At 51.1% G+C, this 16180-nt stretch overlaps 1 protein-coding gene across 1 annotated transcript; it reads right to left on the reverse strand.

Moving 5' to 3' along the window:
- Positions 1-169: 169 nt before the first annotated feature.
- TTI1 (TELO2 interacting protein 1) lies at positions 170-16165 on the reverse strand. The gene is made up of 7 exons (XM_010397111.4): positions 13718-16165; positions 13066-13257; positions 12150-12292; positions 11179-11319; positions 9557-9761; positions 8789-8876; positions 170-2826 (listed from the first exon to the last, which is right to left on the reverse strand). The coding sequence occupies exons 1-7, from the start codon at positions 15996-15998 to the stop codon at positions 2592-2594; spliced, it is 3285 nt and encodes a 1094-aa protein (XP_010395413.3). The 5' UTR covers positions 15999-16165; the 3' UTR covers positions 170-2591.
- Between the last annotated feature and the right edge of the window lie 15 nt (positions 16166-16180).

Here is a 16180-nt window from a genome sequence, read left to right on the forward strand (position 1 = left end):
GCTGGGTGAGCTGCCGGGGTCCAGCTCTTTTCTGTGCAGCAAAAAACAGGCCCCGGCAGAGGAAAAGGAAGAACCAGGGACACGCTAGGGAGGGCAGGAGGCTGCAAATCACCTCAAACGGGGAGTAAACAAATTGCTGTGCAGCATAGTGATTTGTAAAACCCAGAGGTGAGCTTCAACAATAACAGGTTTTATTAGAAGAGATTAATTTTGCTGAGTTCATAGGAAATCTTGGGAGCAGGAGTTGAGGAGAGGACCCTGCTAGATCCATATGCATGGATGGATGCACTGGTGCCAGGGGCTGTGTGGGGGATGGTGCCCCCAGCCCCAGATGTGGTGGTCCCCCATGGTCCTGGCTGTGTTTGGGCACGGAGGAGGTGGATGGACACAGCTTTCTCAGCTCCCTGATCCCAGAGGGGGTGGCTGGAGTGGGGGCAGCCAGGGGGTCCCCACCCCAGTGTGTTGGGGGCTGCTTGGTGGAGGAGGGTTTGAGCAGGGAAGGCCCTGGGCTTGTGAAGGGGCTGAGCTTAATATGCAAGTCACTGCTGGGGAGGAAACAGCCTCATGAAAATGCTATTTTCACGCAGTCCCTCTCCCAGCCATTATCCTGCCTCAGACAAAAGCAATTTACTCAGCCTCCAATAAAGCAAGGGCGATAACGAAGCTGAGAGGAGCTGACTGTGACAGGCAGGACAGCCTCTCCTACCACCAGCACCCACCTGCTGGCTGGGGCTGAGGCTGTGGGGAGAATCTTTGGGACAGCACTGTGAATCACAGGCTCTGGCAGGGGGGCTCTGTGCAGTCAGCTGTGCCAGAGCCCTGGCTGGGTGATGTGGTTGGTTCCTGGGCACTGGGCAGTGATGGGACAGTGCTGCCATTGAATCCCATGCCTGTCCTGCACGATGGCAAGCCTTGGCATGGGCAGGCTGGGTCCTTGGAGTCCCCACCACCGCAGAGCTGAGCAGAGCGAGGCTGGATGCAGCATCTGCACCTAATGGATGAGTTTTGTCAAGTGCTACAACAACCCAGAAAACTGCACCAGCCCCAAGGGCGCTCGGAAACCAAAGGCAGTATTTCACCTCCCTGCCTGCCCTGTCACAGCAGCTCTGAAGGCTCCTTTGTATAGAACCCAACCAGCGTTAAGCACTGAACAGATATTACAAAAAGAGTAAAGCTGACCTGCAGCCCTGTCCGACTGGGTAAAAAGTCACTGACTTGTGTTTTCCCTAGAGAAGCAACCAGGAGTAAAGCCTGAATAAAACCAGGGAGACAAGGGGAAGTAACTTCAGCTGAGGGATGTGGGCAGCAGAGGCAGTGCCCTTGGGCCCACCAGCAGAGACATGTTTTGGATGCTCACCCAGGATTGCAACAGTCATGCACAAGCCTGCTCTGTGTAACAATCCATTTATTGCTTTGGGTTTTGTACTTCTGAGCTTGCTTCCAAATTTAGTCAAGATCTGCCCTTTTGCTTCAGTTGCATAGAACTTCCCCGAGTGTCAGGAGGCAGCCTGCTGCCAGGAGCTGCTCGGGTGAAACTGAGAGATCCAGGAGCAGGTGAGGTCTGGGAGCAGCTGAGCAAAGCAGTGCCTGTGGACAATCTCTGCGGAAAGAGCCTGGGGATGTGGGAACTGGCGATCAGGGGAGAGGCCCCTCAGCAGGGGGAGTGAGCTGACCCCAAAGATGAGTCATCCTCTGCTCGCTGGACCATGTTATACCTACTCTGACATACCATGGCACTGCTGGGATGCCATTGTGCTCACAGTCCCTGTCACTGCCAGCACCATCTGACCGTGGACACAGAGGCTGTGCTGGGGCATAAGCAGGTGCTTCATCTAATTCTCCTTGGGGTGGGGGTTAGAATGGCCTGAGAGAACCGTGACCTGGGCATGGGAGAATCACTCCCAGGTATAAATCAGGGCTGGCTGATTCTCTACAGAACCTCACAGAGAGTGAGATGGAGAATAGAGCACGTTTGGCTGCCTCCAGCCAGTCTCAGCAAACTGCAGCTGTGAGGAGCAGCCCTGATGCTTCTGAGAGGACATGTTGTTCTTGCCAGTAACACAGGTGAGGAATTTATTGGAAATGCACTTTAACTTCTTCTGAGATTAGCTGGTTTTAAAAAGAACAGGTTTATAGTGCACCCCAAACAAGATTCAGGGAAGGGTAAAGGCCAGAAAAAGCTTTTGCTTTCAGTTGTCAGTCACTGCCCAGTGGAGAATGGGAGGGATCATCACAGCTGTGAGGAGGTCAGAGAGGTGTGGGGGGCGCTACAGGGACACCCTCCAAGGATCATTTCTTGAAGATGACTCACTCTTCATACTGAACAATTTGAAATAGATGTGCCATTTTCTCTGCATATGGTGCTGGCGAGGCACAAGTCAGGAGAAGTCAGGGTCATGTACCCACCTCATCCTCAAACACCACTTCAAAAAATAAACCTTCTGCCACGGGGATGGTGTCTCAGCCAGTGCCCCAGACTGGGCAGCCCTTCCTTCGCCCCTGAACCATTTGGATCCTCAGCGATGCTGTTTTCCCAGGTGAGCTCTACCCTGGTGGTTCCTCTTTCCCATCCCAGCTGCTGTGTAGGTCTGTCAGGGAGGAGATGCCTCCTGTGTGCCGGTCCCAGGCCCCGTGCCCTCCTGCTGCTGCAGCCTCTGGAGCAGGAGCAGCACGTTGTCCGTGAGCTCGTTCCGTGGCCGCCCCATCCCGCTGAGCTTCACCGGGCGCAGGCTGGCGTGGGGGGGGTCGTACCCCTCGGGGCAGCACACCTCGTTCAGGAGCAGCCAGGTGCTGTCAGGGTCTACGTGCATCAAGTGCAGGAAAACACTTTGGAAAACAGCAGGAAGAAAGGAAAGAAGAGTAAGAACAAGGCTTTTTGGTTGGCACCCAACAGGGTTATTAAGAGCTAAGGAAAGCTTTGATGGTGTCCGCAACCTCTGGCAGCTGCACATATTCGACTCTTTACAGAGGGCAGTGCAGTGGCCCCTGTGCCCGAGAAAGCAGCTCTGAGCCTCACAGCCACTGGCACATGGGAGAAAAATATTTATGATACTGCACAGTCACTTATGGACATCAAACAAGCAGCTGGTGCAGAACTGACCCAGGCTTGGTGCTGGCACTGTGAGCTGTTGCTGGCGTAAGCCTAAATCTGCCTGTCGTTCATGCTGGGGAGGTGACTGTGGGTGACTGCATGTGCTACGCATATCCGGGATCTTTTGGACAACAGCTCCTGCGGAGATCTTGGGAGAAGTTGCTCACTGCCCTCTCTGGTTTTTGGGGAGTGAGTCAGTTAACTCATGTGGGCTTCTCTGCCTTTCCAGAGGTGGCAAACCCAAGGATATTTGGGGACAGCTGCCCAGGCTGGGCCCCAAAGGAAGCTCAACACTGTATTTGAGGGCTTTTTGCTCAAGTGAGGTCTCCCACCTTCCCAAGTCCTTATTAGCTGCCTCCAAATTTTTGTCCTTCTGCACAGTACCTTTCACAAAGCAGGATTTTAAACCAAAACCAAACACAACCTTCATTAACAACAGAATGAAGGAAAAGAGGAATCACAACTTCCTCTGCAGATTTACTGCTGTGTTGATGGTTTTCACTTTGCATTTCCATACCTCAGTAAGATGGGATTTGCCTTTCCAGCCTGCCCTTCACACAGGGGCCCAGCTGTGAGCTGCTGGGACACAGCTGCTGCTGGAGAGCAGGAAGCTCAAGGAGTGAAAGAGCAAACGCTGATTTGTTTGACCTACGCTTACCCACCCCCTCCTGCCAGTTCTCCCTGCAGCAACATTTGGGCTCGGCTAGGTTTTTGTCAGGGTTTAATGCACAGAAGGTGTATGGGGCGTAACTGGTATTAAATTCTCTGGCTGTGCCATGAACAAAATAAGACTGGAATTTGCAAGGCCTTTTCCTGAATAGTGCTGAGTGCTCTGTGAGCACCAAAGGCACTCAGCACTCACCACACCTATGGTACAGTTTTCCAAGATCCCAGTAAAGCCCGGCCATGCATCTTCAGGTCTTTAGTTTTCACTGAAATCATGGAGCTGTGAGGAGAACAACTGCCAGGTGAGGTAATGGGAAATCAGGTAGGTCTGTCTCTGTTCCCCCCAAGAAGCACAGGACTGAACTCCCTTTCTAAAAGCAAAGATCACCTGCTACAAAAGCTATGCAAAATCCAGATCTGATTGCTGTCCAAATTTCTCATGGAAGAACTTTCATCCCTAAAGTGAGGCTGCTTCCTACGCAAAGCAGGGAGAAATCCCTTTGAGAATCTCTCCTCTGAAAAGGAGTGCAGTGCCAAGAGTAATGTGAAAGAGCACAGAAATGAGATGAAGGTAGGAGAGAGCTCCCTCTCCTCTTCACAATAACGTGGATGTGACTCGTTACTCCGTGCACAGCCAAATCTGCTGCTTTTGCCTCTCTGCCATTAACACCTTGCCTGTCCCTCAGTGCAGGTCTCTGAACAGAAGAGGGGAGATGTCACCACTGAAGCTGTTGGCAGTGTCCTCTGCCAAAGGTGCTGGTGGTGCCTATCTGCCTGCTCCAGAGGAACCAGTGGGAATGTGCTCTACAGTGATAGCTGGGCTTGGCAACAGCTGCCTCAGCAACATGACTTTTTTCTGTGGATTGCCCAAATGCAGGTGAGCTCAAAGGACTCCTCATTCCCCTGGCTTTGTTCCTGCAGCTCTGCTGACTGGAAGGGGAGGATGGCCAACTCGGTGCCAGCCCAAGCAAGGGGCTGGCAGGGGCAGGGTATGGAGCTCTCACCGCTGCCATCCTGGGTCCAGCTCTCCAGACACTGCCCTGCCCGTGCCCTCAGCTTGGCTGTGGCAGCAGGAGCACACGGCTCTGTCTGCCAGAAAACAGCAGCTCCCAGTGGTTCCACCCAGTTTTCAGTGTGCTGCTACTGGTGGGCAGCTGCAGAGATAATCCTTGCTCCTTATGGCTGGCATAGGAGCAGGCAAGGACAATGAATTGCTGTGAAGTGAATGTCAGAATGGGGAATATTGTGCAGCAGGCTGCCGATCCCCAGCACACACACAGCTGTAGCTCTTACACTCACAGCACAGACACTTTGCTCTCCAACCTCTTCCCAGTCAGTTGCTCCAGAGAAAGCGACCCTCAGAGATTATCCAGACCCTGGAGAACTCACTGCCTCTGGTGCCCATAATGGCTCGGGACTGTGATTATCCCTGGTAGCCTGGAGTGCTCTGCAGCTTAAAGAACAACTTGACTTTTACATTTTCAAACTAACTCTGGGGTAGTTTCCAAGCAACCTGTTTCCATAGCAAAGAATCCTGGGGTTAATCTAAGTTTGTTTTCTGTTGTTGCCTTTTTCTTTTTTTTTTTTTTTTCCTTAAATATCACTTTATTGAATTTTGCCTTGAGCAGGTGGCTGTTCTGGTGTGGTTCAATCCAGCCTGGGAGTGACAGCTGACAATGAGTATCCAACAAAGAACACAAGCAAACCAAAAGAGGTAAGCTGCATAATCAAGCTTTGTATCAAAAAAGGTCCCAGAATAGCTCATATGGGTCCCAAGTGTGCTAAACCTGTTCTACTAGCACAGAGCAGTTTGGCTATTCTGTTGCCTTGTCTTTTCCCAAACTCCAAGCAAAGCCATGGCACAGACTGGCAGAAGGAAAAGGCTTCCTGGCTTTCCATCCCTGCTGAATGTTTAACTGGATACAGCTCACCACAGGCTTTGGTAAGAACTGAGGAAATTATTTTGGCATCTTAGGGGGGAAAAAAAATCATTCCTATCCAGACTGTTGACTGAAAGGTCATGGGCTGCAAAAATTTAGTAGGAATTAAGTGTAAATTTCAAAACAGTCACTTGAAACTGAAAGACAGGAAAATGACTTGTCAGTTTTAACAGGGGCCAGTGACAATTTCCTAATCTCTTTTCCTTCAAGGTTTTATTCCCTGAAGTGAAAAGCTTGTCACGGATGATGCAACTTCACAAATTGACGAGAAGCTCAGATTTACATATTGTGACTTTCAATTTCCACCATCTCCCCCCACCTTGTTCCCAGTGCTGGGGCCCCACATAACCCCCTTGCTCAAGGCTTTCTGGGCACTTCCCCACCCTTGCGCTGGCTCATCTTCTTCAATGAAGGCAAAGACTTTTCTAGTGCTCTTTGGCATTCCCAAACTCTTCTTCAGCAAGTTTGGTCCCTTTGGTGATTTTGCATTTGGTTTTTTGTTTGTTTAGTTTTTTAAAAAGCTTTGGATAATACTCTCCTGGAATACTCCCAGCAGTCATCTTCTAGTAAAGCCTATTGTTATTGTCCCATTTTCTCTTCCTCAGATATGCTGGAGTTCTTTTTTTCCCAGCATCTATTTTTGCCTGTTGAGTATTCCAGGAAGCTGCAGTTACAAAAATCACTTCCTCCCACTGCTTCATCTAATAAAGCTACAGGGTCCCATAAATGGGATTAAGCAGACTCCTTGGGGCATGATAACATCCCTGGATGATAGCCAAACTCCCTTTTTCCTTTTTTTGTGTGGCTCAAGCACCTTGGCCAAAAATTCCTTCTCAGCTCCGTGCATGCCTACAGAATCCTCATATAGTCAGTGTATGATTTTTGGAGCTACAACTGACTTTGCAAGTGCTGACCTTGTTCTTGACAGGTCACAACCCATCAGTTGAATAAGAATCCTGAGAGCTGAGCAAAGGCCAGTTAGTATAAATCACTATGGCAAGCTGGTTCCAAGCATTCTTTTACCTCATATGATTTCTGCAGTGATAAAGCTGAGTTATGTGACGTACGCTGGCGCTCAGGCTGGGGCTAAGATTAGTTCTGGTCTATCGGTTTTTAGAAGCATTTAAAATGCAGAATTTCTCATGTATCAGGCTGATAACGTTGCCCTTGCTTAGATGGAAAGGGCCTAAATGTGTGACAACCTGTGTCAGTTTGCAGGATTACTTTCAGGAACATGGAGAGCAAGAAGAGCCAGAACTCACAGGAATGTGGTGGCTCAGCAGCTGGAGAATAGAAATGGGAAGTGTGGCTGAGAAGTGATTCCTATCCTGGTACAGGAGCTGATTGCTACGGTGCAAACTGATTTTGACTTTTCCAGACTGAAATCTCGTATCAGGACACTACAGTTAAAAGTGAGCGTGATATGATTTACTCTGATCCATCCAATCCAGGGATTGCACAGGACTAAATTAAAAAAAATTAAACCCAAAAGAAACCTCCAAATGCTGCTGTGTGGTGACAGGCCAGGCCACACCTCAGTGCATACATGTGTCTGGTCGATGGAGTTAAACAGGAGACAGCAAGGGCTTCTATGAGCAGCTTGGTTCACTGACATATATGATGTATGGTGGATCAAAAGCACTGGGGGGAGGAGCAAAACATATGATATTTTTTCCTCAAAATATAATAAAAACAACATACAGGAGGAAAATGTTACTTGCCCTGAACTTTGCTGCCCTTGTGCTCCAACAAGTGAGCTCACTTCACCATGCAGCTTCCAACAGGGGCACAGTTCATATTCCCTCCACCCCTGCTGTTGGGGGGAAATTGCACAGCTTCTCAAGCTGCTTGGTTAATGATTTAAAAGCTTCAGATTCCAAATATCTGGATAAATCCTGGTGTTCTGCTTTTCATCCAGCATTGCTTGCACAGACTGAGGCATTATTGCATTAAGGGGGTGCACGCCCACAGCACAGAGCCCCTCTGCAGAACAAATGCTGCCGGAGCCTGCTGTGCTGCCGTGAAAGCCTCCAAGGTAAAAATAAACCTGCTCCCACCCGCGCAGGGATACAAACAAAGGAATGCTCCAGCTCCGGAGAGCGCTGGCTCTGAACTGCTGCCCAGCCACACAAAGCCCTTCACACCCTGCACCCCCGGGAGCCTGTGCTTTGTGAAAGGGAATGGATGGGCTGCACTTCCTTTTGCTTCCCTTTCCAGCAGCCTGCCCTGGAAATCCGAAGCTGCAGAGCCTGCAGAACCTGCTGGTTTCCCCTCCCCTTGGGGGAGGGCAGGGCTGGCCACACAAGAAGGGGGGCCTGGCTTTCACCCCCATCCTTATGCAGAGGGGCTTTTTGATTTATGTCCTATGTTCTGTACCTGGACTTGTTTTGTCTCCTGAAAGCTCTGGCCTTGGTTCCAGGTGACAACATATGACAATAGTGATTTCTTATCCTGACAGCAGAACATGCTGAGCAGGATTTTGTACACCAAGCAGCAAAGTATGTCTGTCAACACTTCCTAGAGCTGGAGAGTGTTCACCTAAACTGGTTTTGCTCTTTTAGACTCTCCCAGCCTTCTCAGAGCACCACTGGTGCCAAGACTGACAGCTTCCCAAACAAACTCTGGTCCACCTGGCAGAGCCTGCGCTGGAGCCCAGGGAAAATGGAAGGGTAACAGAAGTAAATCCCCCAGCCTGCAGAAGGTATTAAGGGATAAAATACAAGGAAATGCCTGGCACATCCTCTTCCATAACTGTCTTCCCTCCACAGTTTGATGCCACCAGTGGGCCAAGAACCTCAAGTATTTGGTTAGGAAAAAGCAAGTAGCACATCTTTCCTTCTGTCCCCAAATGCACTGCAAGGTCACCTGTAATGTCTGTGCAAGCTGACAACTGACCTCTCTAACTCACTTTGGGGAGTAAATGATACTTCACCACAGAAAACTTCCATGAGAGATCCTGTTGTACAGGACTTGAATGTGATGGAGGCTGGAAGGGTGTTTACAGGAAGGGTGTAAAAGGAATGGGATCACCATGTTCCCTCTGTCCCCTATTATTTGTACACTCAACACACCTGCATTTAAGAGACATTACCTCTGGGCAGCTTCTTGCAGTTTCACAGGTTGCTTGGCGCTGAGGTAAATCAGGCAGGCATCTGCCACTTTATTCAGGTCACTCTCGCCTGCAGAAATGGAACAGGAAAGAAGGGTAGGAGGTGACCTCCTCAGCAGCTGCTGCCTAATGGAATCAGCTCCAAATTGGCAGCAGAGGCTTCTGAGCCTTTGAGCTGTCTGACCTGGAGCTCTTCTGACCCTGCCTTTTAAGCATCTTGCTGCAAAGCCAGGAAAGCAATCAAGGGCACTGAGAGGAAAAGAGCAACTAGCCAGCAAACCTTCTCCCTCATCAAAGTCCGCTCCAGAAATTTTACTTGGGGAGAATTTCAGAGAATTTCATTCAATAGAAGAGTGTGATGTGCTAGTCTTAAAGGGTCACCCAGAGAGAAGCCCACAATGGAACCAGTCAAGCTATCCAGAAGTCTTACCTGGGCTCCAGTTTGTCCGGTAAGAACAAAGCATGGCCCAACAGCCCTAGAGCAATGCAGGCACTCCATTCCATACCCTCTTCTCATGCACAAGCAGGATGAGCAGTCAGATTTTGCATGTGCTGGGAACCTTCAGTCCCTTTTGTCCCCCAGGGAGTAAAGAGTGCCCAGCACCTCTTTACAGAGCTCCCAAAGAGGACAGATTCAGGCTGGAGAAGATCAGGAAATCAATTCCATGGGCAGCAGGAGAAGAGCAAGTCGAGATGAGAGAATAAAGTCTGGCAGAGATCCACACAACCTGTGCTTCCCCTGGTACTCACCCATGTCCAGCCTCTCACAGAGAGAGCCCAGGCCCTGCAGCACAGCCAGCTGCAGCTTGAAGGCCAGTGTGTGGCTGTACACAGGCCCAGCTTTGGCACTCACTGGGGCCTGGCTGAGGAGGGAACTGGTCAGCTTGGGCAGGACATCTTTGGAGAACCTCTGCCTCAGGAAATCCCCACATGTTTGAGCCAGGGTACACAGCACCTAAGAGAGACATCAGTTACAGGGGACAATGCACACACCAGCCTGGGAGGAGTTCAGTGATCCACACCATGCTGGGGGATTCAGACATTCCTCTCCCTGGAGAATTCTTTTTGCAGGTGAAAGCATTGTAACCACACCTTCCCCAGCTTCCCCATAATGAGCAGAAGGTTAATGTTTGAGAGGCTGAGTGAGCTGCACCCTGCTCTGCAGTGTCACCTAGCTGACCTCCTGGGTTGCCCTTCCCTCATTAGCACAGTAAAGGTAAAAGCAGCTGTGCAGTCTTACTCAGAATTAGTGGAAGTGTCTCTGATGGAAAATGCCATTAAATATCATTATATCCTTAAATCTCTTTTCTGGTGCAGACAGCTCATCTTTCCAGGCACATCAGCAAGCAGAAAGGCCAACTGGTCACAGAAAAGGGCGCCCAGCGCTACTGGTGTGTGCCCAGGATCAAACTGAAACTGGGTAGAGAATGGTCCTACATTCGTGTAAAAACAAAAGGGGGGGGAGGGTCCACGTGGCCAGAACACTAATCTCTCTTTTGGAACTTCACTGAGCTCATGGTCTCAGTGTGCAGGACTGAGATGCTGGTTATGTTGCTTTACACTGATATGACACTTCTTGTCCTGGAATTTAGGCAGGAAGACACTTTGGGGGGAATTCATACAGCAAAACCCAAGCTGGGTGCAAATTGTAGTGATGACTTGAACTTTTCAAGAGTTAATTAGTTTTTGCATAGCAATCTCTACCTCCTTTTAGGGTGGGCACATAATAGGTATGGCTATTCTGGGATTCTAGTGCATGGCTTCTGGAATTTGGGGAATTAAAACTCTCTTTATTCACACTGAAGGATTCTAAAATGAATCTCACTCTGCCCAGCAGATGAATTCCTCTGCAATGCTGGAGCTGGCAACCTCTGGAAAGATGCTTTACTGGCCAGCCCATGAGTCAGGAGCAGAAAGGAGCCAGCTGACAAGGTCAGGAACTCTTTAATAATGTCATTATAGGGCCAAGTCCTTGTTTAACTTCTCCCCTCCCTTGCCAATGCCTCAATTGTGAAATGTTCCCCTATCTTTAATCTGAGACTTCCAAAGAGGATGCTGGGACTGTGGCTCCAGCAAGGCCAAGCTGCACTGTATGGTGCCCCTAACATCTGTTCAGGCTGTACAACTGTTTTTCTCATCCCTGCAATAACAACCAACATTGCTGCCTCCCCCAGGAACAGCATCGAGGGTCTACCTGTGGACAAGGTGCAGCAGGAGTGGTACAAACCCACTGCAGGGCGGTGACCCCATGCTCCAAACCGCATTTAAACATCGCTGCAGGAGCTTGGTGCTCTCTCCTGGGCTGCAGCACTGCCTCAGCCCCTTCCTGCCCAAGTCCCAGCTGGAAATGCTGCTGGCAGTCATGGCCATACCTTGAAGGCTCTGAGCACTGCCAGAGGGTCATCACTAATCAGCCGGGTGACGAGAGCTGGCCAGACACGGTGAGCCATGGGAAGCAGATGGTTTCCATGAGGATGCAGCACAGTTACACAGAGCTCCAGCACGTCCAGGACCTGGGCAGGAGGGGAGGGAACAGGCTCTGAGTGCTGCAGTGCCAGGCATTCAGGTGAATCCCAGCATCACGTCAGGAAGCCAGGAGGAGGGGATGGATAACAAAGGGCGCAGTTTTACCGCAACAGGAACGGGGACAAGTGAACAGTGCTTAGAGATCAGGCCTGTTTGGAAAGGGACAAGCACCGCGGTGACACAACCTGTGCTGGGTACAGAGCTGGGCTGGGAACAAGGCAGGATTCCTGCCCTGATCCCACAGGCTGAGCTGCACACTCGGACCCCACTGCGGCTGTGGCAGCAGGATCACCTGGCAGAACTGGGGCCGCTGGGATGAGAATCTGGGTTATGCCTCATTTTTCTGTCTCACTTTGCACTTTAAAAGGAGGCCACCTTCAAAGGGTTTTCATAATTAGAAAAAAGCCAGGCTTTTAGCCCTGCTTATCACCACCCCAGCAACTTCAAAAACATTCATCAGCCTGTGCACTGCAGCCTGAGGAAGGGGGATGGGAGGCACAGATGGGAGAAAGATGCTTCTGTTTCCTCCACTAAAGGACAAGGCACAAGACTTAACTGTCATAAGCATCAAGGGAAAGTGCCCAATACAAAGTCACCCTTAAGATTCTGTTCCGTCTGGCTGCCATTCCTAATCCAGAGTGCTCCCGAAAAGCTACCTCCCTTTCTCTTGCCAGGCTTGGAGACTCTGTCCTGCTCGAGCATATGGCAGTACAAACCTGGGGATGGCAGGGAGCCCAACATGCATGGCACACACACTGACGAGCTACCAGCCCATTCATGGGCACCATCTGTCCCCTCAGAGCTGGCGATTACCGACCTTCAGCCGCACTCGGAGGCTCCCGTCAGACAGCAAGTGGATGCACCTCTCCATCACATCCCTGGCCAGCTGAGCATGGCTTGGCATTGGAGCTTCTCCTTCTGTGTCAGAGCTGGGCTCTGGCTTAGCAAGGAGAACCTCATCTGGAAGACAAAACCATTACTGAAGTAATGAAAATGATGTGGGAGCTCTGGGAGATCACAATATCCACCCACAACCACTCTGCAAATTCCCGAGTAAGGGCTTTAGCATTTTTTAATGTGCTTAGATATAGTTAAGCCTATGAGTTCTGTGGGCTAGTGTCAGGTTCAGTTAAGAGTGTGGGGCTACAGAATGTTCGCTTTCTTTAGTGGACAATGCAGCTGGTCTGACATTTGCAGTCTCTTCTCACCATGGACTTATTTCCCATTGATTTTTATTAAAAATGAAAAGCCTACATATTTAAAGATGAAGTATTTAAAGGTCAGGATTGCAGCACAGCCCAGTAAAGACTAAAAGGTTCCCTATATGAATGTCTGCAGTGCCTGCCAAGGCCAAGTGATAAGGGGAGCAGTGGCATCACTGGCCAGGAGTAAATAGTACATAGATTCCCAAGGGAGCATGAGGAAAATGCATAGGATCCTGGAAAGAGGAAACTTCAGGTCCTGAACCCAAATGAACTGTTATGAGGTAAGGAAAAACATGCTGTGCTTGTGTCTTAGAGCTAGAGAAATCTTGATCTGCAAACATTTGGCTCCCCCACTCAAACAGAACAAGGCGAGAACACCCAACAGCACTTTACATGAACCAAGGTCAGCCCAAAGACCTGAGACTGTCAGCCTGGTCCCAAGGCCCCCACGAGACAAAAGGACACCTCAGAGGTCACAGTCTCTCTTCAAGCTGACCATGCTCCTCTCCAGCCACACACAGCACTGACCTGTCTCCTCCTCCAGGTCAGGAAGATCACCCTCTGCGATCTGCTTCTGGCTGACATAGTCAAGGAAGAATTGTTCCACTTCTTGCCTTGTCATTGTCACCTCCTGCTGCCCCTGGGACCAAGCCCTGCTCTGCCCCTTCTTAGTCTGCCTTTGCTGGTGTTCCTCAGCGCTGGGCATTCCAAACCACTGCACTGCAAAAGAGGAACTGACATGTCACTGAGCAACCATGATCCCCTCCTGCAAGTCAGCAAGGTGCCATGGATGCCATGAGAGATGGCTCACACAACTCATGGGATTGCACCTGATCCAGGCACCTGCTGTCACATCCCAGTCACCTCCCTGATGGTATGGGAATGTTAAAAAGGAATACATGCCATGTGCTCCTACAGAATGTTCATGGGAGCAGTGAATCCATCCTTTCTCAGCCACTAAAGGCCATGTTCCTGTGAAAGGCAGCAGGCCAGACAAACTGAAGAGGGAAAATTACTGGTGATCTTTGCTCGAGCACTGCCCCAGCAAGCAAAGCACAGTGGCCATCCCACTGCAGCACCTTGGCTACCTGGAACCTCCCATGGCAAGTGGAAAGGTCCAAGACAACCACCCTTAGTGACAGCAAGGCTGAATTACACAAAGTAAACATTGTTTTGGTACCTAGAGCTGTCATGACTGAGTGGAGGACTCTGAGGAAGGTGGAAGCCTGGCTATTGTAAGACTGATCTAGCGCAGACAGGACATCTTGGATTACATCTTCTACCAGCGGCAGCAAGCTGGCATCCGAATGCCTCAGCATCGTGTCCAGGACCTGGGAAGCACGTGGCTGATGTGCCAGCTGGCGCAAATTCAGGGAAATCCCATTCACCAGATAGTCAGAATTCTCATTAATCAAACACTGCACCGAGTCATAACCGCAGGCCTCACATATGTCTGCCAGTGTCCCCAGTGCTGTCTCACTGATGAGCAGAGTCCTGTCACCAGCCTTTTCCAGCACAGGGTAGAGAGCTGACAGCAGCAGCAGCCGGAACTCCTTCCCAAGAACAGCAGCAAAGCAGCCGACACCCTCCAGCTGGATGCAGATCTGCCAGATGTTGCTGTTCATGGTGCGGGTTGTGACTGGGGGCTCCGGGGACAGAAGGAGAACGCTGCTGGACGCCCCTCCCGCACGGACAGTGAGTCCTGAGTGCTGCACTGACTGCTCAGGGCTGCTCTCCTCTGTGTCAGTGCTAGTGACCAAATACCAGTTCGCCTGGTCCATGTATTCATCCAGAATGGATGTTACGGACCCTTTGAGATCATCCACGTTCAGCAGAACTTCCCTCTCCTGCAGGACAATCACTCCCACTCCGGCAGCTCCCGTGACCAGCTCGTTGAGGATCATGGCTGCCTGCTTTCGGTACAGGCCAGACTCATTGTACAGCCCCATGAAGTGATCCACAAGCAAGTAGAGGTTCCCATAGTAGCCAAGAACACGACACACTTGCTGAAGGAGCTGGAAAACCTTCTCCTCCGTGAAGAAGCGGAAGTATTTCTTCTGGCACCTGCCCTTCTGCACACCCTGCTGCAAGGGGCATGGTGGCCCAGAGCGCCGGGCCTCCACTATCTTCACATCCGTCACGTCCAGCTCCAGAACCTGCACCAGTGCCTTGGACAGGCGGTGCAGGTGGGACACAGAGTTGAGGACAATGTTAATCTTGGGGCCCAGCAGCTTCAGGTAGCCGAGCAATAAGCTCAGTGTGGAAACCTTGCCCATGTCATCCTGAGAGTTCATCAGGCGGGGAAGAGCCGTGGCAAGGGAATGGAGGTTCTCAGAGAGGACATCAGCAAGAGCCCTGTTCTGTGCCACAATCCTCTGCTCTGCAATCCCTTGCAGAACTTTGTTACACCTGCTCTGGACTTCACTGTTTTCATCATTAACCAGCCCAACCAAGGCCTTTAAGAGGTGACTGAACGAGTCCACCAGCGACTGACTGCAGTTCCTCAGTAAGTGGTGAACCAGCTCTACCAGCTCCAGTCTCACCTTCCAGTGGGGGTGAACTGAAGAAGATTCAACCACTTTATGCAAGAGAAGAGAGAGTTTTTCAGCAGTACTTTTAGTCCAGTCAGGTCCTCTGTGGATCATTAGCTCTGATATTCTGCTGTGTTCCACTGGCAGCTTTTCCTTACTCTTTGGGATTCTGGCTAGCTGTTTGTCAGCCATGACCAAGCCAACAATCAGATAAAAGAGTCTAATGGCAGAAACGGTGGTTTTGTGACCTTGTTTGATGTCTCCAGCAATAACTCGAGACAGTGTAATAGAAATTCCGGGCAGAAAAGAAGCAAACAAATCCCCACATTGCTGTGCCTCATCTTCATCCAGGTCTCGGTGCTCCTGGCAGTCACACTGCAGAACCAGGACCTGCAAGCACTCCAAAGCAGAGATCTTGATTTGCTTTGCTTTTTCTTGCTCTGCAAGTGTCAGAAGCAAAGACACAGCAAATCCTAAGAGTGGAAGGGTGGAAGGTTGGTACAGAGACAAGATAACATCCCCATAAGCCGAATGCATCAGGGTGTGGAGTGCCTGGATCACAGCCAGCTTCAGCTCCTCGGACAGCGGGGCGGCTTTGCCCGAGCTGGGAGGGGGAGCGAGGCAGGTACAGAGCTCAGAGAAGAGCTCCTGCAGCAGCTCCTGCTTCTTCACGCACGTCGCCGCAAGCACGGAGGAGATGCACTGCACCAGGCTCTGCACCAGCCGCTCCTGCTTGGACCCCGGCACCCGCAGGGCGAAGCGCAGCGGGAACAGCACGTACTCCTGCAGCTCCTGCAGGGCCGCGCCGCTCACGCCGGCCAGGTGCGCCTGCAGCTGCCGCACGTTCTCCACCGTCTGCACCCGGGTCAGCTGCACGCAGACGGGGCGCAGCGCCCCGAACGCCGCCTGCGGGGTGTCGAACACGGCCATGCCGGGGGAACCGGGAGCCGCGCGGCCCTGCCCGGGGTCGGGCTGCGCTGGGGCCAGGCCGGGCAGCCCTGAGGGTGCCGGAAGTGACGCCGCGAAACCAGCACCACAAAGTTCCCGCGGAGCGGCGCGGGCACTGTCAGAAAAGTCTCGGGTGCTCTCAATGCGCAAGCGTCGGAGGCCTA

The sequence above is a fragment of the Corvus cornix genome, chromosome 20 (genome assembly GCF_000738735.6).
Source record: "Corvus cornix cornix isolate S_Up_H32 chromosome 20, ASM73873v5, whole genome shotgun sequence".
Taxonomy (NCBI): Eukaryota; Metazoa; Chordata; class Aves; order Passeriformes; family Corvidae; genus Corvus; species Corvus cornix.

Bases quoted from the DNA above. Each gene is read 5' to 3' on its own strand.
- TTI1 (XM_010397111.4), bottom strand. From the start codon at position 15,998: ATGGCCGTGTTCGACACCCCGCAGGCGGCGTTCGGGGCGCTGCGCCCC. The intron at 12,293-13,065 runs GTCAGTGCTGTG...TTTGTCTTCCAG, and splicing joins TGACCTGGAGGAGGAGACAG to ATGAGGTTCTCCTTGCTAAG. The intron at 9,762-11,178 runs GTATGGCCATGA...TGTCTCTCTTAG, and splicing joins CAGTGCTCAGAGCCTTCAAG to GTGCTGTGTACCCTGGCTCA.